General features: G+C 33.4%; 1 protein-coding gene across 1 annotated transcript in view; it reads right to left on the bottom strand.

Annotated features, from left to right (window-relative positions):
• The window catches only part of LRP1B (LDL receptor related protein 1B), a 1,854,983-nt gene that overhangs the window by 323,292 nt on the left and 1,504,318 nt on the right, over nt 1-27,373 (bottom strand). The window contains exons 42-43 of the mRNA XM_077767810.1: nt 24,860-25,049; nt 21,470-21,674 (exon numbers count right to left, since the gene is read on the bottom strand). Of these exons, the coding sequence (XP_077623936.1) occupies nt 21,470-21,674; nt 24,860-25,049 (395 nt within the window). The remainder of the gene's footprint in view (nt 1-21,469; nt 21,675-24,859; nt 25,050-27,373) is intronic.

Below are 27,373 nucleotides of genomic sequence, written 5' to 3'. Positions count from 1 at the left end.
CCACTCACACTCTGTCTCTCAAAAATAAACATTAAAATATTTTTTGAAAAAATTAAAGTGTTTTAACAGCTTTGTCACATAATGCTTGAGAACTACGTCACTACTTGTATTGTATATTACAGATATCTATAAATCAGCAAAATAATTTGTGGTTAATAACTGATATACCTTTGCTATTAAAAGTACGGAAACATAAAGTCTCAGGCTATGAACACAACCTACTAAGTCAGAATCTGCATTTTAATAACATCTCTCATTGATTTGAATGCACATTAAAATTTGAGAAGCACTGGTTTGTTAAGTAACACATTCCCCAAATCTTTGGGCCTAAGAACAAGATTGAAACATTTAAAACATACCTAAAAAGTGCTAATGCTTTCCTAAGATAGAACTGCTTTGGGAAAAGGTAGCAAATATACAAGGACAGTTTTGGAAAGATCATGGATTGTAAAATAATACACAGCAAATGAAAGAACTTGGTCCTTTGTATCTTATGATTTTGATTTGATTACTGACCTCAAGTTAGCTAACTCAGCACCTCAACTATTTTGCTGATAAAATTGAGATAATAATAATTGCTTTGGTGATAATTATGCCAAGTACCAACTAAAATAGTTAGACACTCACTAAATGGCAGCTGTTATTAAAAAATATTTTATAGTTTAGAGCAGCTCAAATACACAAGAATATTGTTACAAAGATTTGTTAAGTTTCTGGAGGGTCAAAATAAAGCCAGTGGCACTGTCCTTGGTCCTGAATGAGCAGATTATTAATGAAATACTTTCCAGGCTTTATAGTTACTTGACTTCTGTAGTACAAGATCTGTCTTATGCACTTGTTGGAATGAGCACTGGGTGTTGTATGTAAGTGATGAATCACTGAATTTTACTCTTGAAACCAGTGCTACATTGCATGTTAACTAAATTGAATTTTTTAAAAAATAAATTTTAAAAAAGGTAAGTTCTAGAGATCTGTTCTATAACATTGTGCCTATGGTTAAGAATACTGTATTGTATTGTTGCCATTTGCCAAGAGAATAGATGTTAAATGTTCTTAGCACACAAATAATTGGTAACTATATGAGGTAATAAATATATTACTTAGCTTCACTGCAGTAATGACTGAACAATGTATATATTTATTGAAACATCACAATGAAGGGGCACCCGGGTGGCTCAGTCAGCTGAGCATCTTGCTTTGGCTCTCTCGTCATGATCTCACAGTTCGCAGACACGAGCCCCATGTCAGGCTCTGTGCTGACAGCTTGCTTAGAGCCTGAGGTCTGCTTCAGATTCTGCAACTTCTTCTCTCTCTGCCCCTCCCTGCTTGTGCTCTGTCTCTCAAAAATAAAAAGTGTTTAAAAAATTAAAAAAAAAAACACTTCAATGTATACCTTAAATATATACATTTTAATTTGCCTTATGTAGCACCTCATATCTTCTCAGTGGTGATGATTTAAAACTCATCACCACTTTCTTTTCTATTTTCCCTTCCCTTCCCTTTCTATAATCAATGTTATTAGCAACTTAATGTAAGCATAGTGCTCTCAACTTCATGTCTATGCCTGGAGCCTCTGACCATTCCTCAGGTGGCAGGAAATTAAGGGATCATGGGTCAAATCTCCAACCAAGAGGAAAGGACAGCAGAAATATTTGTCTCCTTCCCACTATACTACTTGCCCATCATCTATGCTGAAGTGCATGAGTTTATCTAGCCTCTCTGAAGATTGTTTCAAGAGATGATGAAATCCATTGCACCTGATACCAGGAAGTAGTCAATTCTGTAGCACACCTCTTCATATATGCCCTTCCTCTTTATCACTCCACTGACTTCTTCTCTCACTACTACTTTCTGGTATTTCATACCTAACAAAGAATCAGAATATAAACTCTTTTCTCAGGTTCTTTTTTGCTTGTTTGTTTTGTTTTGTTTTTGTTTTTGTTTTTTTACAAATCTGCCAGGAGATAAATGTTTTCACATATTTTTGTCCTTATCTGAATACAACTTCTACTATCATTTGTTTTAAATGTTCTTTTAATCGACACATTACCATAATGGAAATCCAGTATCAGAAGAAATAAAATGAAACTCTACAAATGCCCACAAAGAAATGGAAACAGTGCTATCACATTATAATTATATACTATTACCCACCAAACTATAGTTCTCTCTTTCCGGCCCACCACCCTGCATCTCAGTAATAGAGTGTCACAGGGGTGTTAAATATATACTAGCAACACAATTCACCTTGCTTCCTAAGTCAATTAGAAGATTAAAACAGAATTAAGAAGAGAATGACTTTTCACACTACTGTATTAACTTTAAATTGGTGCTGTTTCTGTGTGCCACCTGGTATCATTGATAAAGTCCTACATTTGGCAGGAAGTGTGCTAGGCACTGTGAAGACCAATATTTTGATAATTCCTATGCAAATTCATTCAGAAAGTGAATCAGTGAAGAGATGTCCAAACTGCAATTTTTAAAAACTGATATCCTCATTTATTGTATCTTTGATTCCATCTTGAGTAAACTCCTTTATGTTTATGCTAGCCTATAATAGTGAATCCAAATTTTGACATTGCATAAGAATCAACTGGAAACTCTAAAACTAAGATCCACATTTCATTCAGGAATTCTGTTTAATTGTCCTTGGATGCGGCTTAGTCATCAAGATTACACAGAAGCTCCCCCATGGGATTCTAATGTGCAATTAAGAAATTTTTCTACATATTCTAATATATCATTGATAAATTAAGACACATATGCTCTTTTCTTCTGTCTGAGGCAACATTATTGTGGGCATTTATTTTTGATTCAAGTGATATACCATTTAATGGCTCTGCCATTAAACATCTACCTGTTCTGGTCCTTTGATTAGGTTTAGCATTCCAGAGGGGGCAGTAGACCCACATGAGGTATTGCTCCTCTTTCCCCACTGTGCTGACCTCTAGGCTCCCAAACTGGAAATAAACACCTGGCTACATCAGCCCTCAGTGTCTGGAGCTATTATCTTATCAGGATAAACTACTGATTATACAAATTTGCAGCTGCTACATTAGGATTCTGTTTGAATCTTGGTGGAAATATCAGCCCAACAGTCTGTAGTACTGCTTGCTTTTAAAAGTTCCTTCTTTCATGTGAGTAACTATTTAGTTTTATCACCTTCTAAGATATACCTTTACTCAACATTATTTATATTTTCCTTCCATTTTTCTTTATTATTTTTTGATCTCTAATAATAAGTCAACAACTGAGCTCATTTATCTTACTAAATTTTAATTTACTTAGTTTTAAATATTAGCGTGCCCTTTTAGTAATTTAAGAACCTAATTGAAAATTATTAAATGTATTTTATATCTTGATGGACAATCATATTTTTTGATGATTTATTAGTTATTAGCTAGTAGAAATTACTTAGCATTTTGATTTTCATTAGGTTTTATATATTTTCAAAGCTCCTCATGTAAATAAAAGATCTTGTTACAATAGCTTTGAAAATCTTAAGGCCACGGAAAATACTTACTTTTCATGTTAAACAATTTTTTCTCCTTCAACTAATTCAAAGTACTGTATAATTTTGAAGGATTCCCTTAAGGTCTTGGTTGCTGGGAAGCTCAGAAACAAGTGTATATTTTTGTTATTTATTACAGACATACTGTACCGGAGATTTTTTTTGTAGACTAGTTTAAATCATCTTTTAAATAGTTTAAATTATGATTAGTTAATCGGTTTTAATAAGTTTTCTGGCATTCTAAATGTTTTCAAGAGTCAAACGCAGAAAGAAATTTCAAGATATTGTCTAAAGCTTAAATAAATTCATGTTGGTTTTTATGCATGTAATAACTAATAAGAAATACACTAAAAATCACCTAGAGCCAATACAAGAATTTAACCAGATGGGTGCCTAGTTGGTTCAGTCAGTTGAGTGTCCAAGTCTTGATTTCAGCTCAGGGTTATGGAATGGAGCTCCGCTTCAGGCTACCTGCTAAGCATGAAGACTGACTGAGGTTCTCTCTCTCTTTCCCTGTGTCCCCCTCTCCTGCTCTCTCTCTCTCCTTCTCTCTCAAATTAAAAAAAATTAATTATAAATTCAGAGAAAAATTCATGTAAGCTAATTCAGAATCTCCTGAATTCAAATATGAAGCTTTTTAATTTCCTACGTTCCCCCTTACACTGATTTATTTCACCAAAGAAAATATTTTAAAAAACTTTTTTGCATACTTCTCCTTCTGTTTGGTTTCCAAGAAAAATTAATCTTGGAAAAATAGACTTGTGTGTGTGTGTGTGCATGTGCAAGATGGCTTTCCTTGGCTATGTGTTCTTTTTATTTTTGCATATGAATTTCTACAATGAGGCAGGTGGGACAGGTGGCTGCTTTTGAAAGTTCTGTCTGATGCCTAAGCAATTGAAAGTTTCCAAGAAATACTAAATCAATCCATCAGTATCAGTATCACATTCTAAAGGGACACCAGTTATTTTCTGGGTGAATACACTAGTTGCCCTGGATATTGGCCATTTATTCTTTTCCAGAACACATCTCTTTTGAAAGAGCTCAGCTTCAGTAACACTTTAATTTGCACGACTAACCAAGCTGAACCATCACTGAAATGTATGTGGCTTTAAATCAAGGGGATTTGTTCAAAATAAATACCATTAACCCTACTGCAATAGCATTCTTATCTTACCAAATAGGAATATCAGTTGTACAGACTTCAGAAAATTACCCTGCATGGCTGGCTGAGGCCCTAAAATAGCTAATCTTTGATTTTGGTCTTTTTATTTTTTTAAGCTGTTTACTTTTATTTTATTTAGGAAAACATTGTTTTAATTTCTCTTTTAGTTTATTCATCTATTTACTCATTGACTCAGCAAATATTTATAGAATATACCAATGCACCAGATTTTGGGCTACTTGCTTTTGGAAATACAAAAATGAAAATGAATTCTATTCTTTAGATGTTTGTAATGCTATAGAAAAAGCAATGAGGCATTTTATGTTTTATTCTAATTGATATAGCTCATGCTGAAACAAATGTATATGGTTAGTGGTGAATGCAGTTACAAACTTTTAAATTGGGTTTATTTTTTTAACTTGCATTATTCAAGGGAGTTTTAAAATATTCAGCATTTGTTTACACTTGTCAGGTACCAAGTTGCATATACTACTTTAAATCCTCAAAATACCCTCTATGAGGCATAAATTATCAATTATATTTTACAGAAGAAACTAAGGCATGGAAAGATTAAGAAAGTGTCTTAACTAAATTAAACAATATGTCAAGGATCCAAGTTTTAGATCAATGTCTATCTCCACAATGTAAACTTACTTATTTCTGCTACATCATACTACTTTGTGAAAGGCAGTACATTTTATTTTGCAGCTAATATTGTCTGTGTGATTAAATAATCAAGATGTGCCATCATCTTTCTATACTTATTAATATGTAAAAAGATGTGTCTAAAAGCTCACCTACTTGAGTTCCACAAAATCAATGGCAGAATCACAAGAAGTTAGGGTTGGAAGAAAAATTTAAACCTAGCTTAAAATGTAGAAATGATGAATGAAAAGATAAAATGAATTAATTGCTAAAGATCACTGATTCAAAAATTAAAACAATTTCATTTAACATCACTCTCAGACTTCTTTTCACTCCATTTTCATTTTTTCTCAGACACTGGTATTTGGCAAACTCATATCATCATATAAACTTCATTGTATTTACTCTGTGATAAAGGTATCCACCATGGTTACAGATGATACAAGGTAGACAGTACAATCCACCATCTTTATTTCTACAAACTTTATGCCTTGTGGTGAACCAATGTTTCAATATCTTTGGGCTCTGGTAAATTATTCCATATCAGAATGTAATTTAATAAATCTTATTCCATTTAAACCCACTGGCAAAACATAGATATTCTGTTGTTTTACAAATTTATGGAACATGGCTTATATCTTTAAAAACATTTTATAAAACAATAAATATATTTTTCTATTCTGAGTTCTTATAAATCTATAAGCACTGACTTTTGCTTCTGGGAAGATGCAGTAGACATATGGTTTTTTATTCTTCTCACTAACTACAACTAAAAACCTGGAAATTACATATATAACAAATGTAAGAAGATTGAAAGGTACAGAGAAGAAAACAGCACAGCTAGGGAACTTAGGACTAAGAAATACTATGGATGAGTTCCTTGGGCTTTATTTTTGCCTCATATAACCCAGACTTGGAACTGAGGAAGCTGACAGCTCAGAAATGCTAATATGCACAGACAATGACAAAAGCCTGTTCTCTCAAGGCAAAAGACCAGAAAAGATTATAACTAACAAGGTTCCATTCTAGCCAAACACCACATAAAAAACTGTAACCCATACACACCCATACCAGCAAAGGCCAAGTGGAGAGCCTGGGCTTAGGACCCACACCTGGCAGTAGTGAGGCACCCTCCTCCCTGCTGCTACAGTACTGTCTGAAGAAGCCTAGTGGAGAATCAGAACTTTCAGCATCATCCAGCAATAATTAAACTAATCCACAGTGGTGACAGTGGAGACCAGCTGGAAGCTGTCACTCCCATCCTTGTCCAGAAGTAAAAAGACACACAATTGTGTCTCAGGTGTCAATAGAGGCTGTGCAGGGGACCTTAGTTTCTACTTCCACCTGACACTAACCAGGCAAGACCTCACCTTCCTCTGTCATAGTGATATCAGGGAAAGCCAGTTAAAAGAGAAGGCTTAAATAAGGTGCAGAACTTCATACAATGAAAAAACAATGTCCAGGTTCAATGGAGAATCACTGATGATAATAAGAGCTAGAAAGATCTCAAGAGACCTAGTCTGGGTGACAAGTGTATTAATTTGTTCTATTTTTTCCATTAATATAGAATAAGTTTCTCCATGCGATGAATATATTTTATGTCATCATTTGTAATGGACTTACAGAATTCTACTGTCCTGTTCTACCTTTTTATCACATTTCCACTTATTCACCATTCTCACAGATTAGAAAGAAATTCAGATTATAATTTGAATAACTATTTATGATCAAGAACAATTAAAATACACAAAAGCCAATACTGATATAATAATCTGAATACTAACTGTATGTCTTGAATTCAAAGAAATGTCAACAACAACAACAACAACAAAAACCCCTGAGTTTCAGTAGCCCTTCAGGATTTACTAGTCAATGAGTTTATTTGTGATATACTTGACTGCAATGCCTGTTATGAAACAGGCAACAGAGAGCATCACTTATTTATATTCCATAGGCTAATCTATGGAATTAAAGTTGGAATTAAAGTTCACAGAGTGCTTCTGGGAACAAACTTCTATTTTATTTTTTGTCTGTGGTCCATATAGCTTTTCATAGGTGCAGATTCCAATGAGTTTGCAGTATTCTAGGTAGAAAAGAAAGATAACTTGCCACCAGGAGACCTTTCTACATTTCTCACTTCAGAACAAGTACACGTCTTGGTGGTTCTCAATGGAAGCAGTCCCACCCCTTATGTGAATTTTGGAAAGGTTTGGTTGGGGTTTCACTTGATTGTGGGATGGGAGTTGGGTACAGAGGTGGGAGGCATTGACCAGGAAATTCAGTGGTCAGGGACCAGAAATCTGGTTGTACCACAACATATAGGGTAGTGCCATAAAATGAACTGAGATTCAGCCAAGTTAAAAATGTCATATGAGATATTTACAAAGGTGAAAACATATTTACAATTATGTGAATCTAGACTTTAACTTGATTTTACACATATACAAAAGTATTTTTTACATAACCCTTTACTACACACTTATTATTTTTCAAGGAATGCAACTTCTAAACAAATTGACGGATGACTTTACTTCACTGTGTTTAGATAAGTATCAAGAACTTATTACCAATTTAAAAGAATATCTGATAACTTTGTTCCATTTCCTCCCTTAGTTTGTATATTTACATATTGAACTATGCCCTATTTTATTATAAATTACTTCACGTATCTCCTTTATATTATAATTCAGGTATTAAAGTGAGTTTAGGAAAGTTATCTACATAGGTATGTATAATGTGGGGCACCTGAGTGACTCAGTAGGCTGAACATCCAACTTTGACTCAGGTCATGATCTCATGGTTCATAAGTTTGAGCCCCTCCATAGGACTCTGTGCTGACAGCTCAGAACCTGAAATCTGCTTCAGGTTCTCTCTCTCTCTCTCTCTCTGTTCTTCTCCTGCTTGTGCTCTGTCTCTCTCTCCCTGTCTCAAAAATGAACATTAAACATTTTTTAAGTAGAAAAATAAGTATAGTGCAAAATTTCATTTTAGAATAGGAATGGGAATGTTACAGAACTTTTTTTAATAAAATAAAAAGTTCCAGAGTCCAGACTTCTATAGATTTCATGGTATCAATAAGATATTATCAAAAAAAAAATAGATATCATAGACATAAATACAGATTTGATAGAGATATATAGGAAGGAAAGAAGGAGGAAGGAAAGGAGAAAGGATGCTAGATGTCTTTACTCATTTATGCAATGAAATAACTGATTTAATGAGTAGAAAAATATTTGGTGCTATAAAAAAGTAAAATATCTAATATCCTTGTGATTGATATAACTTATAACTGACTAGAGTTTTTTTTAAACTTGTTTTCCTATTTTTAGTCAAAAGAGTTGATATCATCAGAATGTGTTTGTTTAATAGGAAGATTATCCCATATCCTTCTCATTCTAAAGATATATCTTAGGGTTTAGTATTTTTGCCTTGGAATATACACTGAAGGAAAAAAAACAACTTTGAACAAAGTTTCTCAAAGAATGTGAAAAATAAGAAACATCAGCAATTGCAATTTCTAGGAACATGAAAAACATTTCTTTTGGAAAGGTTTGTGCCACTCAGGTAGCTGATGCCTTCCAAGAAATGATTAACACTTACAGGGTAACTGCAGGAAGAAAAGCTATAATCACCTTGTCTTAGCCCCTGTCAATATTAGTTATTGTTTCAGCTACTAGAACAACAAAAATGACAGATACAGAACAGAAATAAAATGAAAAAGACTGAAATTTATTGCCCATTTCTTTTTTCTTTTTTCTTTTTTGTCCTAATAACTGGATTAGCCAGTAATATTAAATTGTATACTTTTAAGTAGAGAATGATTTCCTCAAAAAATATGTAGGTAGAACCACCATGCAAGTTAATGTGGTATTTAAAGTTAGAAAAACCCGGGGCACCTGGTGGCTCAGTCACTTAAGGGTCCGACACACACACAGAGAAAGACCTAGCACAGATGGTCAACTGAAGTCTTATGAATGATCTCAACTGGCTACATAGGAAATTTTCAGATATGGAGCACTTAATTTCTATGAGAACCTAAGAAGAAATCTGCTCTAAAATGTATCCTTTGATTTCTAGGGCTTCAACTCAAAGGCACAGGCACAATTCAAATTAAGAATTGATACTGGTCACACTTTTATATATATGTTAGTTAAAAAGATATAACTGAGAAAATCCAAAAGTCCTAAATGGATAGGATATAAAAAAAAATGTTCTATTTATTCAACAGTCATCATATGACAGGATAGTTTTTAGTTTTGCAAGATTTCTATAGTATTATGCTATATACTCCTAGAATTTTTGTTCTGAATAAGCATGATTTCTTTTCTTCAAGGGAAAGACCTTGTTATTAAATTTTTAAACTTAAGCCAGATTGCATCTTTGACCTTTCCTAAAGACAAGAGGAGATGATCTAGCTCCTCACTTATACTCTCAGTCTTCTAGTTCTATGGCTATATTAGTAATAGATCATAAAAATAGCTAAATAATCACTAAAATAGCCAATTAAAAGTGTAATAGGTATCCAGAAATTTAAGCCAATTTAGAAAATGGCATTCAGGAATAAATAGCTCATATTCTGTTTGCAAAATAATGATTAAAACATAAGAGACAGTGGAAAATGTAAAGTACACAATTTAAAGGTAATTCCATGTCACTGACCAGGAACACCATGAAATAGCAACCTCAGAATCCTGGTAACTGGCAAAACAGTGAGGTGACTTTGGGCCCATACACAAACCTTTATCCAATAAACATGAAAAAGTAATAGAACATAAAAAGTGAAGGTAATGAAAATTGGGTTTTACGTATCATTTATTGGAGAATGGGTTATGCACATCCAGGAAAACAAAAAAATTCAGTGTTTTCTTAGCATTTCAAATTATAATGGTCAGATCACCACAGAGGGCCATTTAACCAAGCAAATTTCTTAGGCAATACTATTATTAAAATAAATAAAGATATAGAGAACTCTGCCTTTTTTTGGTAAAGACTAACTCTAGTCCTAAATCCATGTGGCATCTATAGAAAAGGCAGATCTCAATTGTTTCCTTAACTGCATGGAGACTTGCAGTTACAAAATATCTTTTGTAGGCAAAAGTACTTTACTGTACAAAGTAAATTAACGTAACCAAGGTGGTAATATCTAGCTTGAAAAAAACAATTCTCACTAAATATTTGAAACCTTGTCAGAGAAATTAAAACACAAAAAACAAAACAAAACATAAATTGTTTTAGGTCCCATAAATTGAGACCTAAAAACAGAATTCATGAATAACTTTTACCTTAAAAAGGAAAAAAAAAAAAGCTTAAAACTAAAATAAGTTGTCTCATCAAGTACTTCCAGTAAAATCAAAAATGAAAATGTTCAAAGGTGTGCTTAGAGAACCATTTGGCAGAGACGGTGAGATGGGGAGTGTTCACTATTAGGTATAAAAACATAGGTTACAATCTTCACAAATAATGTTTTCTAATTTTGTGAAAATTTGAAGTCACTGTGAATCTAAAGATGTACAAAAGATGGCCTCTGTCCTGAAATCTAGTTAAGTGGATAAAAGATATGTTCATTCTAAGATGGTTAACAATACTGAAATAAATATTTGATATTTCAATTATAATTTTTTAATAATTTTTAAAACATTTTTATTTATTATTGAGAAGCAGAAAGAGACAGAGCATGAGCATGGGAGTGGCAGAGAGAGGGGGAGACACAGAATCTGAAGCAGGTTCTAGGCTCTGAGCTGTCAGTACAGAGCCCAACGTGGGGCTTGAACTCACAAACTGTGAGATCATGACCTGAGCGGAAGTCGGATGCTTAACCAACTGAGCCACCCAGGTGCCCCTCAATTATAATTCTTGATACTGTGGTCAAATCTTATATTCAAAACAGAATTATAATTATTAATTTTATCTCCAACTTTTTCTTATTCTGAAGACCTTAAATTCATACATGGAGGATTCTAAAACAAAAAACAAAAAACAAGAACTATTTTTCTTTTTCCATAAAAGAGGCCTTTAGGAACCCTATCATGAGTTAAGTGCTAGTATCTATATTTGCCTTGGAACAGGCTTGAAAAGATACAAACAAAAAACAAAAAAATCAACAATCCACCCACAAGCCAGTATGCACAGAGATCAGTCTTCTTCCACTTACTACATTAGAAGAAAACATTGTTCAACTTATCTTCAAGTATAGAATCTGTGACATAGACTTGAAAAATCATTATCTTGAAAGGTAATCACTCTGTCCTTAAGTAGGGATTATGGGAGAGAAATATTATTTGGGACTTTTATGGCTTTGGGAAGGGAGTAGAGGAAGGGACAATTCTGTAAACAGCTATTAAGTGTTTTTTCATTGGCCTGAAATTTTGAGGTTCCTTATTATAATAATTTTAATTAAACTAAGATAAATGTAATAATAGAATATTTAAATATCTAAATCCTGTTTCTACCTTACTTACATTGAAACAGAAAGAGAGATGGCCAAGACAGCACACCAGCTTCCTCTAAAGTGGCTCCTACCTCACTGCATTTAGTGAGTGGCCTCAGCTGAATGATCACACCCCAGTGCAACTCCCGTACTGCTGCACCCAGCAGGCAGCATTGGCTAGGAGCCGCACCTCCTCAAAGCAGCTCCCCCTGGTGGCATCCTGCAGGTGGTCTCAGCCTGGACTGGTGCTATCCCCAGAGTGTGGGAGACAACCCTACCTACAAGTGTGCCCACAGCAGTCTCAACTCAGCCACAACAGACTGGCACACAGGGGTTACCACCAGAGCACCTGATTCCAGTGAGCAGAGGGGGATGTTCTCTGGGCCCTGTAGGATACTTGCACATAAAATCACTACCTTCAAGACTAGATTTATTTGGTGTACCCAATATACAGAAATAAACACAAGAGTCAGGGAAAATGAGGAGATAGAGAAAAAGAAGAAACCTCAGAGGATAAAAAACAAAACAAACCAAAAGAAAAACAGAAACAAAAACACCAAGATATATTAAAATTAAAATGTCAAAATTGAAAAATGGAGAATCTGAAAAACCATATGACAAAAGTAACTAGTTACATACAAGGCAACCCTCCTAAGACTATCAGCTAATTTTTCAGGTAAAAAAAAGTGCAGGCCAGAAGGGAGTGGCCCAATATATTCAAAGTGATGAAAGAAAAAAAAAAAAAATTGCAACCAAAAATATTCAACCTGCCAAAATTTTAATTCAGAATTGAAGGAGAGAGAAAGAGTTTCTCAGACAAAGTTAAGGTAGTTCATTACAACTAAACTGGGCTTATAAAAAATGTCAAAAGGACCTCTTATTTTTTTTAAATGTGTATTGATTTATTTTGAGAGAGACAGAACAAGAGAGAGTGGGGCAGAGACAGAAGGACAGAGAATCCCAAGCAAGCTCTATGCTGTCAGCACAGAGCCAGATATAAGGCTTGATCTCAAAAACCGTGAGATCATGACCTAAGCTGAAATCAAGAGTCAGATGCTTAAATGACTGAGCCACTCAGGCAGCTCACAGAGGGACTTTTTTAAACAGAAAAGGCCATAACTAGACATAAGAAAATTATATAAGAAAAAAATAACTCTTAGTAAAAGTAAACATATAGTAAAGGTAGTAGATCCACCACTTATAAAGTTAATATGAAGGATAAATGACAAAAGGAATAAAATCAACTATAGCTACACCAATTAGGTAAAGAATACACAGGGGCATCTGGGTGGTTCAGTTGTTTGAGCATCTGACTTGGCTCAGGTCATTTCACAGTTCATGAGTTTCAGCCCCACACTGAGCTCACTGCTATCAATGCAGAGCCCACTGCAGATCCTCTGTCCCTTTCTCTCTCTGCTCCTCCTCAGCTCACACTCTTTTTCTCAAAAATAAACATTAAAAAAATACTCAAAATACAAAGATGTAAAGTATGACTTCAAAACTATAAAACATGGTTAGATGGTAAAAACTTAGTTTTTTAGAATGTATTTTTAAATTTATTTAAAATATTTTTAAGTTCATTTATTTATTTTGAAAGAGAGACAGAGCAGGCAGGGGAGGGGCAGAGAGAAAAGGAGAGAGAATTCCAAGCAAGCTCTGTGTAGTCAGTATGGGACTGAACCCACAAACCTCAAGATCATGACCCAAGCCAAAATCAAATGTCAAATACAAATACAAAAGGTGTCCCTTTTTATTTTAGAGAGAAAGAACGTAAATGAGTCGGGGAAAGGAGCAGAGGGAGAGAGAATTTTTTTTTTAAGTTTATTTATTTATTTTGAGAGAGAGAAAAGAGAGAGAGTGAGAGAGAGAGAGAGAGAGAGTGCATGAATATGGGAGGAGTAGAAAGAAAGGGAGAGAGAGAATCCCAAGCAGGCTCTGGACTCTCAGTGCAGAGCCCTACATGGGCCTCGAACTCATCACAATCCATGAGATTATGACCTAAGCTGAAATCAAGAGTAGGATGTTTAAGCGACTGAGCCACCCAGGCACCCCGAGAGAGAGAGAGAGAGAGAGAATCTTAAGCCGTCTCCACACCCAGCACAGAGCCCAGTGTGGGGCTCAATCCCATAACATTGGGATCTTGACCTAAGCCAAAATCAAGAATCGAACACCCAACTGAATGAGCCACCCAGGCACCCCTAAAATATGTTTGATCTTAAGGGACCATCAAGTTAGACTTATTATATGTAATATATACAAGTATATAATATATTATAATTATATATAATATAATTATATATTATAATATATATGAACACCAATGTAACCATAAATTTTAAAAAAACTATATAATTATAAAATAAAGGAAGTAATCTAAACATGACACTAAAGGATGTCATCAATCACAAGAAGGCAAGAGAAGAAAAGAACAGATGAGAAGTATAAAAATTAGAAAACAATTAACAAAATGACTATATATATATATCTATCAAGAATCACTATAATTATTATAAATGTAAAGGCACTAAATGCTCCAATCAAAAGACATAGGATGTGTGGCATTGATAGTATAATTTTGAGCATACTACCTTCCAAAAGACATAGTTGAATAGATTTAAAAAAAAAAAAAAGTTCCCTGTCTATATTGTCTACAAAACAGTCACTTCAGACCTATAGACATACAGGGTGGAAGTAAAGGGATGGAAAGAGATATTCCATACAAATGGAAGCAAAAAGAAATCTGGGTAACAATCCTTACAGCAGACAAAAACAGACTTTAAAACAAACTATAACAAGAGTCAAAGAGGGCATGACATAAGGGATCAATCCCACAAGAGATATACCAATCATAAATATCTATGCACCTAACATTAGAGCACCTTAATATTTAAAGTAAATATTAACAGACATAAAGAGAGAAACTGACAGTAATATAGTCATAGTAGGAGACTTTAACACCCCAGACACATCAATAAATAGATCATCCAGACAGAAAATCAGTAAGGAAACACTGATCTTAAACTACGTTAGAACAGATGTACTTCATAGATATATACAGAACATTCCATTCAAAAACTGCCAATACATCGCTTTCAATTACACATGGGGCATTCTCCAGGATAAGTCACAGTTTAGCTACAAAACAAGTCTCAATACCTTTAAGAAGTATTTTTCCGCCACAACTATATGAAATTAGAAATCAGTAACAAGAGGAAAAGTAAAAATTCACAAAAATGTACAGATGGAACAATGCTACTAAGCAAGAGAGCCAATGAAGAAACTAAAGAGGAAATCAAAAAATACATGGGGATAGATGAAAATAGACACAACCTGTTTATGGGCAATTTATGGGAATCAGCAAAAAAAAGTTCTAAGAGGGAAGTTTACGGTGACGTAGTCCTACCTTGAGAAACAAGAAACTTCAAATAAACACCTAACTTTATACACATACTAATGAGAAAAGAACAAAGCCCCAAATTAGTATAAGGAAAATAATAATAAACATCAGAGCAGAAATAAATGAAATAAAGACCAAAAAAAATACAAAAGATCAATAGAAATAAAATAAAGTTCTTTAAAGGGCGAAATAAAATTAATAAACTTTAGCTAGATTCATCAAGAAAAAAAAGAGGAGCTAAATACCTAAAATCTGAAGTCAAAGAATACAAATTACAAGTAACAACACAGAAATACAAAGAATTATAAGAGACTACTAAGAACAATTGTATGCCAACAAATTGGACAACCTAGAAAAAAAGGATAAATTCCTAGAAATATACAATCTTCTAAGACTAAATCAGAAAAACGAGAAAAAATGTGAACAGAATGATTACTAGCAATGAAATTGAATCAGTAATCAAAAACCTCCCAGGAAATAATTTTACTAAACATATGAAGAATAGTTAATACCCTATTCTTCTCAAACTATTCCAAAAAGCTAAAGAGGAAGGGATGCTTCTAAATTTATTCTACAAGGCCAGCATTATCCTGATACCAAAACCAGACAAAGGAACTTAAAAAAAAAAAAAAAGAGAGAGAGAGAAAATTACAGGTCAATATCCTTCATAAACATACATGCTGAGATTCTCAACAAAATATTCAATTCAAATAAAAATGAGCAAATGAATCTGAATAGACATTTTTCCAAAGAATATATAGATGGCCAATACATACATGAAAAGATGTTCAACATCACTAATCATCAGGGAAATGCAAATCAAACCGGAATGAAATATTAGCGGATACCTTTCACAATGGGTAATATCAAAAAAGCAAGAAATATTAAGTGTTGGCAAGGATGTGGAGAAATGGAAATGGTCATGTGCCGATGGTGAGGATATAAATTGGTGCAGCCACTATGGAAATGAGTCTGGAGGTTCGTCATAAAATTAAAAAGTAAAATTCATATAATTCTCCAATTCTACTTCTGCATATTTATCCAAAGAAAACAAAAACACTAATTTGAAAAGATATATGCACCCATATGCTCATTGCAGCATTATTTACAATTGCCAACTTGTGTAAGCAACCTACGTTTCCATCAATAGATCAGTGGATAAAGAACATGTAATGTACAAATAAACATAAACATAAATATAAATATAAATACGTGATGGTGGTGAGAATATTTAAAATCTCTTTTAGCAACTTTATACATACAATACAATATTGGTAACCATAGCTAACTAGAAAGTATCCTGGTTTAGATAGGGATGCAAAATGGAGAGCTGAAATCATAATGAGGCATATAACTCAGCCATAAAAAAGAACAATCTTGTGTCTTTTGCGAAAACATAGATGGATGTACAAGGTATTATGCTACACGAAATAAATCAGAGAAAGTCAAATACTGTATGCTCCCGTTTACATGTGGAACCTAAAGAACAAAACAAATCCTCAAACAAAACAAAAATAGACTCATAGTTACAGAAGCAAACTGATGGTTGCCAGAAGTGAGGGATTTGGGAGAGTGGGCAAAATAGGTGAAAGGAATTAAGAAGTACAAATTTCCAGCTATAAAATAAATAAATCACAGGGATTAAAAATACAGCATAGGGATTATAGTCAATAATATAATAATTTTATATGGTAACGGATAGTAACTTGACTAATTGATCATTTTGTAAAGTGCATCAATGTTGAATCACTACGTTGTACTCCTGAAACTAATGTAATTATTATGTCGACTATATTTCAATTCAAAGGAAAAAAAATAATAGAGAGAGAGAGAAGACACAAATGAAAACAATTTTACATCAAGATTGGATTATATTTATAATCAAAGGCTAACACGTTTTCCCTCTCCTATGTCATATGTCCTTAGGTAAAATGAAATTCAGTGAGAATAAAATGAAATATAAAGAGCTCAGCACAGTATCCAGAGCACTGTTAGCATTCAGTGACTGTTAGCTAGTATGGTGATGAGGTTGATATAAATCTCAGAAGTCTTAAAAAATGAAAATAATGTACAAAATCTTTAAAAGAGTCAAAAAAATAGTCTCTAGATTAAATTTTGAAAACAACATAAGAGAATTTTTAAAAAATCTATTGCTTATTTTATTACCAAAACATTAAATTTATCTTAAATTAAGTAGAAGTCAATGAAAATAATGACAAGGAAATCCAGATGACTAGAAGAGTATAATAAATTTTGAAATATTTTCCCAGTTTTTGGGTCCAATAGGACTTTTGTTTTAAGATGATGCTGATAATGCTAATTTATGGAAGAGGTAGAGAAAGAGTATATATAAGTCTGTTTCTGACAAAAGTGGCTGGTGTCCTATGTCGGAATAAAGCCATAACCATTAAAGTAATGTTCTCTTCCCAACACTTATATCTCTACAGGACAGAAATCTCCCTCCCCTCAATTTTTCTGAAATATAACTAACATATAAAATTGTGTAAGTTTAGGGGTGCCTGGATGGCTCAGTCGATTGTTTCCAACTTCGGCTCAGGTCATGATCTTGCCCTGCATCGGGTTCTGTGCTGGCAGCTCAGAGCCTGGAGCCTGTTTCTGTGTCTCCCTCTCTCTCTGCTCCTCCCCTGCTCACGCTGTCTCTCACTGTCTCAAAAATAAAATAAAAACTATAAAAAACATTTAATATTGTGTAACTTTAAAGTAAAAGGTAATGATCTGATACTGTATATACTGCAAAATGATTGCCACAATAAGGTTAGTTAATGCATCCATCACTTCACATAGTTAGAATTTGTGTATGTGTGTGATGGTGATGAGAATATTTAAAATCTCTTTCAGCAACTTCAAACATACAACACAGTATTGCTATGCAATACAATATTGCTATGCAATACAATATTGCTAACTATAGCCAGCCAGAAAGTATCCTGCTTTAGAAAGGGAAACAAATGGAGAGTTGAAATCTTAACTAGGCATATATATTTTTTTAATGTCAAAATAAATCCTTTAAGTTATATTAGAGATCTGATGACTGAACCCCTAAAAGTAACTGTAATTACCATACATAAGAATATACTGTGGGGGTAAAAAACAAAAAAGGTATATAAAAAATTAATTGAAGTGGATAAAGCATTACTATAAGGCAATGCTGGAAGCATTTTCTGTATCAGGGCATAGGAGAAAATAATATGACATCCAGACAATTATTTTCCTGTTTTTTTGAAAAGCATTATCCAATAGGTTCATTTAGAGTTTCTTCATTCTGAGGGATATACTTTTTGTACTGTATCCTCATAATAACCCTAAAGGTTAGGCAGAGTTAATTTTGCATATTGGAAAACTAAAATTTACGAAGATTAATGATTTGCCTGAGGTCACATGGCCTTAATTTTTATTCTTTTACTGATGTTGGCAAATTTTCATCTAATAACTATTATTTTATTTTGTTAAAATGTATTTAACTTATTTAAGCTAAGAAAAAAAAGAAAAACAATTTACCCATTTCTTGCACCCCAGCCACCTCTTGTAACCACCACTCTCTGTATCTATGAGCATGCTTTTTTATATATGTATTTTATTCTGGGTATTAATTTCATTAATAGTTAAAATATATGCACAAGGGAAGAGGGAACATAGTTGCAGGGAAAGTGGGGTAGAAAAACCTAGAGGATATCTTCCAAACCAAGGAATGAGGCAAAAGCCCTAGGGATAAAAAACATTCTCTTGCTACCGAGCAGCTGAACATAATGAGCCCTGAGAGCAATCTGTGGAAGCAAAGAATATTCTAAGGTGAAAAACCTCAGACAGGACAGTAGGCAACACCCTCATAACTATGGCCACTAAAGTGGTGCCTTCACAAATAACATACCAACGTTGTCCCTCTCACCACTCAACTACCCTCACAAACAAAATATGGAGGCTGCTTCTTAACCTCACTGAATAATACACAATATCTTCTAGTATGAATATGTAAAAAGAGGACTTTTATGAGCTTGCTTTGCTTGCTTCTTTGTTTTTTATGATTCCACATGCAGGGAGGTCATAAAGTATTTGTTTTTTTCTATCTGACTTATTTCACTTAGCAGCATGCCCTCAAGTTCTATCCACAGCGTCACAAGTGGCAAATATCACTCTTTTGATGGTTGAATAACATTCCATTGTATAAATATTTCATATTTCTTTATTCATTCATCTACCGATGGAGACTTGGGTTGCTAGTACATATTGCCTATTGTAAATAATGCTGCAGTCTACATAGGAGTGCATATATCTTTTAAAATTTGTATTTTTGTTTTCTTGGTTTAAACACTCAGAAGTAGAATTGCTGGATTACATGGTATCTTTATTTTCAATTTTTAAATTTTTTAATGTCTTTTTTTTTTTAATTTCTGAGAGACAGAGACAGCATGAACAAGGGAGGGTCAGAGACAGAGGGAGACACAGAATTGGAAGCAGGCTCCAGGCTCTGAGCTAGCTGTCAGCACAGAGCCTGACGCGGGGCTTGAGCCCACGAACCGCGAGATCATGACCTGAGCCCAAGTCAGATGCTCAACCGACTGAGCCTCTATTTTCAATTTTTTGAGGAACCTCCAAACTGTTTTCCGTAGTGGCTGCACCAGTTTACATTTTCAACATCAATGCACAGTGTTCCCTTTTCTCTACATCCTCTCCAACACTTGTTTGTTGTCCTTTTGATATTAGCCATTCTAATGGGTAAGAGGTAATATCTCATTGTGGTTTTGATTTGCATTTCCCTGATGATTAATAATGTTGAGCATCTTTTCATATGTTTGTTGACCATCTGTAAATCTTTTTTGGAAAAATGTTTATTGTATTTTTCTGCCCATTTCTTAATCAGATTGGTTTTTATTGTTGTTGTTGTTTTTGGTTTTCTTTTGCTACTGAGTTGTGGCTTCTAATTGGAAAAGATAGATCAAGAATTTGATCACAGCTATTGCCTTTACACAAACTGAACTCATCAGGTCTTAGCTGATTATTCTCATGTCCCTTAAGCACTCAACTGTCCTACATCAGTACTACTCAAAGTACTTATTGTCACTGCACAATAAGATGAGGTACTTGTACTAGAATGTAAATCAATATATTTCTTCTTTATTCAAGAAACTCTCTGTCTCTGACTCTCTCTCACACACACACATACACATAAATATATTCACATATATATGTATATCCACATATATACATATATGGTTATAAACAATTAGTTTCCCAGGGATAATTATCTACATCTATAATATATTAATATATAATGCATATTTATACTTATATACACATAATATGTAGGTATATATTTATATATTTATAGGTATACCTTCAATTAAATTAAACAGTATGCTTAATGATATACATTACACATTAACAAACTCTGGCCTGCTAGCTGATTGCTTGTTTGGCAAATCAAGTTTTACTGAAATACTGTCATACCCATTCATTTCCATATTCCCTTGTCTGCTTTCAGTACTATGAGGCATTATATTTGTGACAGAGACAATATACCACATAAAGCTTCAAATATTTACTAGGTGGCCCTTTAGGAAATGCAATGGGGGAGTAAAGAGCCTCAGGAACATTTTGTCCTTCAGGCATGCAATGGACTGAGGCTGAACAGGTAAAGTTTTCTCTGGTTGCATTACTACCAATATCTTAACCTTGTGACCCCTGAGCTTTCCCAGTTTCCAAAGACTACTGTCCTTACAGGGTTAAGTGGGAACACTAGATTCTGACTATTCTAGAGGCCCTCAATACCTGTCGTAAGGGCTCTACAAGGGCAGCATAAAGACTGTTCCATTAAAATTATTTGGAAAAGAGAGAATACACATGATTATGAAAGGATGCCTATTCTTCTCTCTTCAAAGCTTTTTGGATTGCTTTAAGGACCCAAGCACAGAAAAAAAGGATTATTTTCTTCTTTTCCAATGCTCTTTTATCCTAGAGCAGCAAACCAATTTCATTTCACATTTAAAAATAAATAAATAACAAACAATAAAGCCTATGCAAATCACTCTAACAATTCCAGTTCAATTAATAATTAGGAAAAACTCAGTTATTGTTTCTCTAGAATAAAGTTTGTAAGAGTTACTGTCTCTATGGTAGCAAATGCACTTGAACAAATTTTTCAAAATACTATCCACAGTCTTCTATTTCATTTTATACTCAATTGGATTGGTTCAAACAATTGCATATTTTGAAATCCCTTGAAGGCATATTTCAGGCAAGCATAAAGCATATTTTTTTCAAATGTATAATTGTTTAAATCTATAATAAAAAACTTCTCAGTTAACTTACATATCTCTGGGATCCATCATATTCACACCTTTCAATTTTTCCTAGGCTGCCATCTGAGAAATACAGCTTCTCGGCACGGTGGTCAATGGTGAGACCATTTGGAGTAAGTATGTCGGTACTGACCACCACTTGAGCATTTTTCCCTGTTAGGGTGGATCTCATGATACTTGGATGCTGTTCATTCCAGTTGGTCCAAAACATTAAGCTAATAAAAATAAAAATTGTGATAATATATTAAAACTTTCACTAGCAATAGAAACATTAGAAACATGGCAATGTTAAGCTATTTAAAAAGAAGCAAAATGACTTGTTTCAATTCTATGACCCTTAAGAAAGTCTAGGAAGTAAATAGAAATGTGTATATTTTATATGTACATAGATATTTTTCAGTTTCTTAAATAAAACCTGGAAACTATTTCTTATACATTCTCTCAAGTAATTTAATTAAATTGAGTCAGTTTGATGTATAGTAAGAATTTTTTAAATCATGGACAAAACAGTTATCTTAAATTTTCTATTTACTGTAAATGTATTCTAAACTATTAATATCATGTTTCATCAAATTGAGTAAATTGTTGTAGACATCATTTTTAACCTAACTATATTTCTTTTCTTTAACTGGTAATACAAAAGTTTCTTTCTCCTTCCTGGTTTGCTTTTTAAATTTTGCATTTTTGAATATGCTTTAGAGAAATACAATTAATAAACTACATTTTGTTAATTTTTTTCTCTTGTCTTTTTGTCAGTGTAATTTTCTATAAATAACAGTGTTGTTTTTGGAATTTCAAAAGTTACTCTCAACTTCCTAAAAATAATTATGTTATTTACAGATTTTATAGAATGAAATGCTTAAATCAGTATATGATATCTCTGAGGAAGCCTTACAAGTCACTAAGAGTATAGAGTCTGTAGAGTTCCAGTTTCTAATCCCTATTTTTACTGAAATGAGTTTTCTTTCTCTTCTTTTACCTATAGGACTGTCCCTAAGAGTTTATTTGAAGACTGGTTATTAACTGAAGACAGGCTGCTTTATATAAAAAAATATGCTTAATATATAATGACAAAGAAAAACTATTTAATATTTACAGGAAGATTGTATACACTATGCCTATGTGTAATCATTTAAAGATCATGCAAAATGTAGCCAACAAAATTTTCAATAGGTGGTTTTTGAATATTATGCAAACATTTATTATTGAACAATATTCAAGTTCACAACAAAGATCTTTCTACGTGCTTTGAAATATAGCCCCTACCACTTACAAAAATCTGGGCCAACTATGCTCTTTGTTAAAATGTTTCATAGCCTTTTCTTCTATCCTTCTAACACATAGCATAAGAGTGTTCTAAGTAGGCAAGTAAGTATCAAAAATTTTTTGTCATATGAATGAGTAAATTTGCAAGAACAAATGACATTCCACTTTCTTTACTTATGTAGTTTTATCCACACACTGTGACTTTAAAAAGAAAAAAATAAAACAATGTTAAAAAGCATTTATATTGTATGCATAAAGTATTAACCACATAAACAATTTATCTGCAGTATTTTCCTAAATTATTGACTTCAGAATTACAGAATTTCTGAGGTATTAGTGTTCCTTTAATCTCACCTTTCATTTGGAGAGGCCAGAGAGCTTGAGTAAGATTATAGTAATTGAACCAAGTTTTGAACTCAAATAGTATTTTTTTCTACCTAGAATTTAAGATTTTGTTTTAAAATTTCTGTTAATCAACTGAAAATGTTATTGATATGTATAATGAAAAAAATACTTTTATACTTTAAACTTTAACTCTGTATTTTTTTAAATTAAAACATATTGGTGTGTTCAATTCTAACTTATAGTTCACTATATGCAAGATGAAAGTGTAATTTTAGCTTATGTAATGAATATTACACAAAAACTAATCATATATAATATCAGTGATCTTTCATGATTATTTCAAAAATGTATTAGAAATTCCTTTGATTAGCCATAAAACACTTAAAATTGTGCTAAGATTCTCCTGGTGAACCATCAAGATCAATGCAGTTGATTCAACACCAAACTGTATAGTGACAGGTTAGTGCTATGAGCAGAACCAGCTTTGGCCAGGCACCTGAAGGCCTATATCCATTGAACTAAGTCACCAGAGCTGTGTGTGAGGGATCAACTTTCTTTCAACCTTCAGAGTCTTCATTAATGACATGAAGGTGTCAAGTAAATTGTCTAATCTCATTCCTAGCTCTTTAACAGTGTCTGAATTTATGAGTAAAAACGGAGTAATTTATGCAGTTCTTTCTTCTTTCAAGTGGTCAGAGTTAATCAGTAATTGTTTTTCTTCTTCCTTTTTTTAAACCACATCTAAAAAGAGCTCTTCTTTTTCTACTTAGTGAAAGCCAGATTAGTCTGACCTTTATTTTATTAATTTAAGAAGAAAAGGACTTTCTGGTAGTTAAAAGTTATCTTAATATTGTATGAAAGTGGGAATTCATAGATGTTTTCTTTCTACATAACCCAAGCTTTTTTTCTTCTTTGTCATATAATTGCTTCCTTATGGCATCCTCCTCAAACATAAGTATCTTCTAATTTGCTTTGTTTTTTATTCAGTCTACACTATAGCCTGAGCATTTCCTCCTGTCATGAATTCTTCATAAGTATTACTATAAATGCCTGCACTATGTATCATCAAACACATGTGGGCATTTCAAACTGTGGTCAAGTATCTACTGTTGAAAATATAGCTGCAAACAAAGATTTGTGTTTGTTGTTTACTTTGCATTTCACTTGGAGAGATCCCTAGTTGTTGAAATTATTTAATTAAATTAAATAAAACCTTTTAGGTTTTGTACATGTTAATAGTTTTTTTGTTTCAAACTTATAATTTCAATCAGCTATGCATTGATATCTTCTTCATATATACCTTTTCCTTTCTTCATTTAAATTTGCTTTTGCAGGAATTCTTATCGAGTTGACACATAGCATTTCACAAGCCCGGATTCTAATTATTCACATTTACAATGCTCTTTTATATATATAAATTAGCCTTATGAATTGGGAAAAGAGAACTTCAAAGAAAACCTGTGTTTTTAAAGTTAATTCTTTTTAGCACTTTTTTTTTTTTTAAATGTTTTATTTATTTCTAGGAGAGAGAGAGACAGCGTGAGCAGGGGAGGGTCAGAGAGAGAGGGAGTCACAGACCGAAACAGGCTCCAGGCTCTGAGCTGGCAGTCAGCACAGAGCCCAACGCGGGGCTCGAACCCACGAACCGCGAGATCATGACCCAAGCGAAAGTCAGACGCTTAACCGACTAAGCCACCCAGGCGCCCCTAAAGTTAATTCTTTTTAAAAATAACATAACTTTGATGATCTCTGACTTATAATGAAGAAATAACAATGTACTGTTTCTTACTTTTGGCATTCATCCAGAGCTAGTACATGTGGGTGGTCATCCTCTGACATGGCAATGACTGCTTCCCTATCAAATGCTCCTGGCCGAGTCTGGTCTACTGTATGTCTGATGATGGATGAGGTAGTGGAGCTGGTCCAGTACAGTGTATCCCAGGCTCTGTGATAGGCAAGTCCTTCCACAGAACCTACATCTGATGGGGGAAAGAAAAGAATAAATTTATACTTTTACCTAAAGACATGGTTTTTGGAGAGAAAAAAGCACTTAAAATACATAGTAAAACTTTAGATTGTAAGTAACTTGTTCTGTGAATGTTCCACAAGATAGGCAAATATTTCTAATAAATTTTAACTTGATAAACAAGTGATGTCTTGCAATACAGGTAGTATGTGACTCCGAATGTCACATAATCACTACTAACTGAGCCAATGGTTCTTGTAATTCACTTCAATATACGAGTGGATTGTATATTTGGATTACAAGCATGTTTCTAGAACAAATTATGCTTTCAAACCAAGGTTTTATATCTATCTGCTATTTTGGCAATAATTTCTTCACAAACTCTCTAGAATAAAAATATAATACTTTTGATGTCTACAACTGACAGCTGATTACACATAGAAAACTGAGCTCTGAATTGGTATATTTGTCACAAGAGCAATTTTTGCAAAATTATGTCATTAAAGATTGAATGTTTTTACCCCTCTTTTTTAAAAAAATTAAGCAACTGATTTTTATTTAATAAAATGATGTCTCCTTTTTTCATATCTTAGTAATTAACTTTCAAAACGTATCCAGTGTGAAACAATTTAGAGATGCTTTTGAAAATCATGTTAAAGATACCAGCAAGGCACAATCATAATGAATTTTATCTAAAACTATATCTGAAGACAGAAAGAAAAAGTAAACATACAAAAAACTACAACAGTATCGAAAAGACAAACCCAACACCACACTTCCAACTATAAAACAATGGCAGAGAATTTTAGGTAGTTAATGTACTAAGTTCTTTGACTCTATTCAACTAATGTGATATAAAAACAAAAGAAAATGAAATTAATTACCAGCTAAGGTGTGCTTTAAATGTTTCAGAAAAGATAAATGGTAGTACACAGATTCCAATACATAAAAGTGACAATGTGAAAAACAAGAGTAATTATATCTTAAAACTGTGCTCCCAATTACCAGGATAACACAAGATAGCTGTTTTATTTTTCAGAGGTGTTTTGGGTACCTTTTTCAGTATAACCAAATTATTATAGCTTTCCCTTCATGTTGTCTGTTTTCCTCATTTAATATTCTTAGCATGCTTAATTTCAGAAAGAATATATAGCTTTGGCAGTCATGCTAAGAAATTAAAATTACAACAGACAGAGCCTTTCTTCTGTTTTTCTCTCAAAGAATCTCAGAAAGGAATTATTCAGCTCTTCTAAAAATAGGTAGATAAAAAAGGATTATTTTCAGGTTTAAGATGTGTAGTTTGGTGGTTAATAGGAATGATTAGGAGTGCAAAATAGTATTAAAGTCTTTTGAACTAGATTTCTTTAGATGGATTAAGTTTTGTTATTTGTCGTTGTTTTCCTTACACACAACAGAGGAAAAAATCCATTAACAATAAAATTAATAGCTACCATTATTGGGCATTGTCTTTCTGCTAGGAATTGTGCTGTTTTGCATACATCACTTTATCTGTAAAGTTACTCTGTGAAGTCTTATCCTAAGAAGGAAACTGAAACCTATGGTCACAGGACTGAAGGAGTTAAAGTAAGATTTTTAACACAGTTTCATCTACTTTCAAAAGCCTGTATTCTTACAGAATACCATTTAGAGATCAGTCCATAGCCCCTATCACCTAGTCTCTACCTACCTACACACAGCTGGATCCAAACAAATGACTCATTAGTTTCAACGTGTCTGACTCCAGGTGAATTGTATAACCAGTCATTTACTATGAATGGCCTCCTCTCATACATTCAATAGAGCAATTTATAAGAGATTGATGTGGGTGATTTGTATGGATACCTAAGCCAAAGACGATGGAGAAAAATTCTTATATGCAGTCACAATAAAATCTGTTCCACTCTTCATAGAAATCATATGTGGTTCCTACTTGAGGTGAGTAGGTGGAAGGTTGGTAATGGTCAAAGGTGTTTCAGTTATTAATTAAAAAATCATCCATTCCACTGCATTTTTTCAACTTTTTAAAGTTTAATTTAATTATTTTGAGAGAGAGCACGCAAATGAAGTAAGGACAGAGATAGAGGAGAGAGAGGAAGAATAGGAAACAGGCCTTGTGTTGTCTACACAGAGTCCATTGTAGGCTCAAACTCATGAATCGTGAAGTCATGACTCAAGCCTAAATAAAGAGTCGGATGCTCAACTGATTGAGCCACCCATGTGCCCTCTTCCATTGTATTTTTCACACTTTCAAATCACGTCAGAAATGAGGCTAACTCTATTAGTAGTGTAAGCAGAATTACGCTCCTTCACCATTCACAAAGAGAATGAGAAATGGCA

The sequence above is a fragment of the Crocuta crocuta genome, unplaced genomic scaffold, assembly GCF_008692635.1.
Source record: "Crocuta crocuta isolate KB4526 unplaced genomic scaffold, BGI_CrCroc_1.0 scaffold154, whole genome shotgun sequence".
Classification (NCBI taxonomy): domain Eukaryota; kingdom Metazoa; phylum Chordata; class Mammalia; order Carnivora; family Hyaenidae; genus Crocuta; species Crocuta crocuta.
This window is presented reverse-complemented; position numbering and strand designations above follow the sequence as displayed.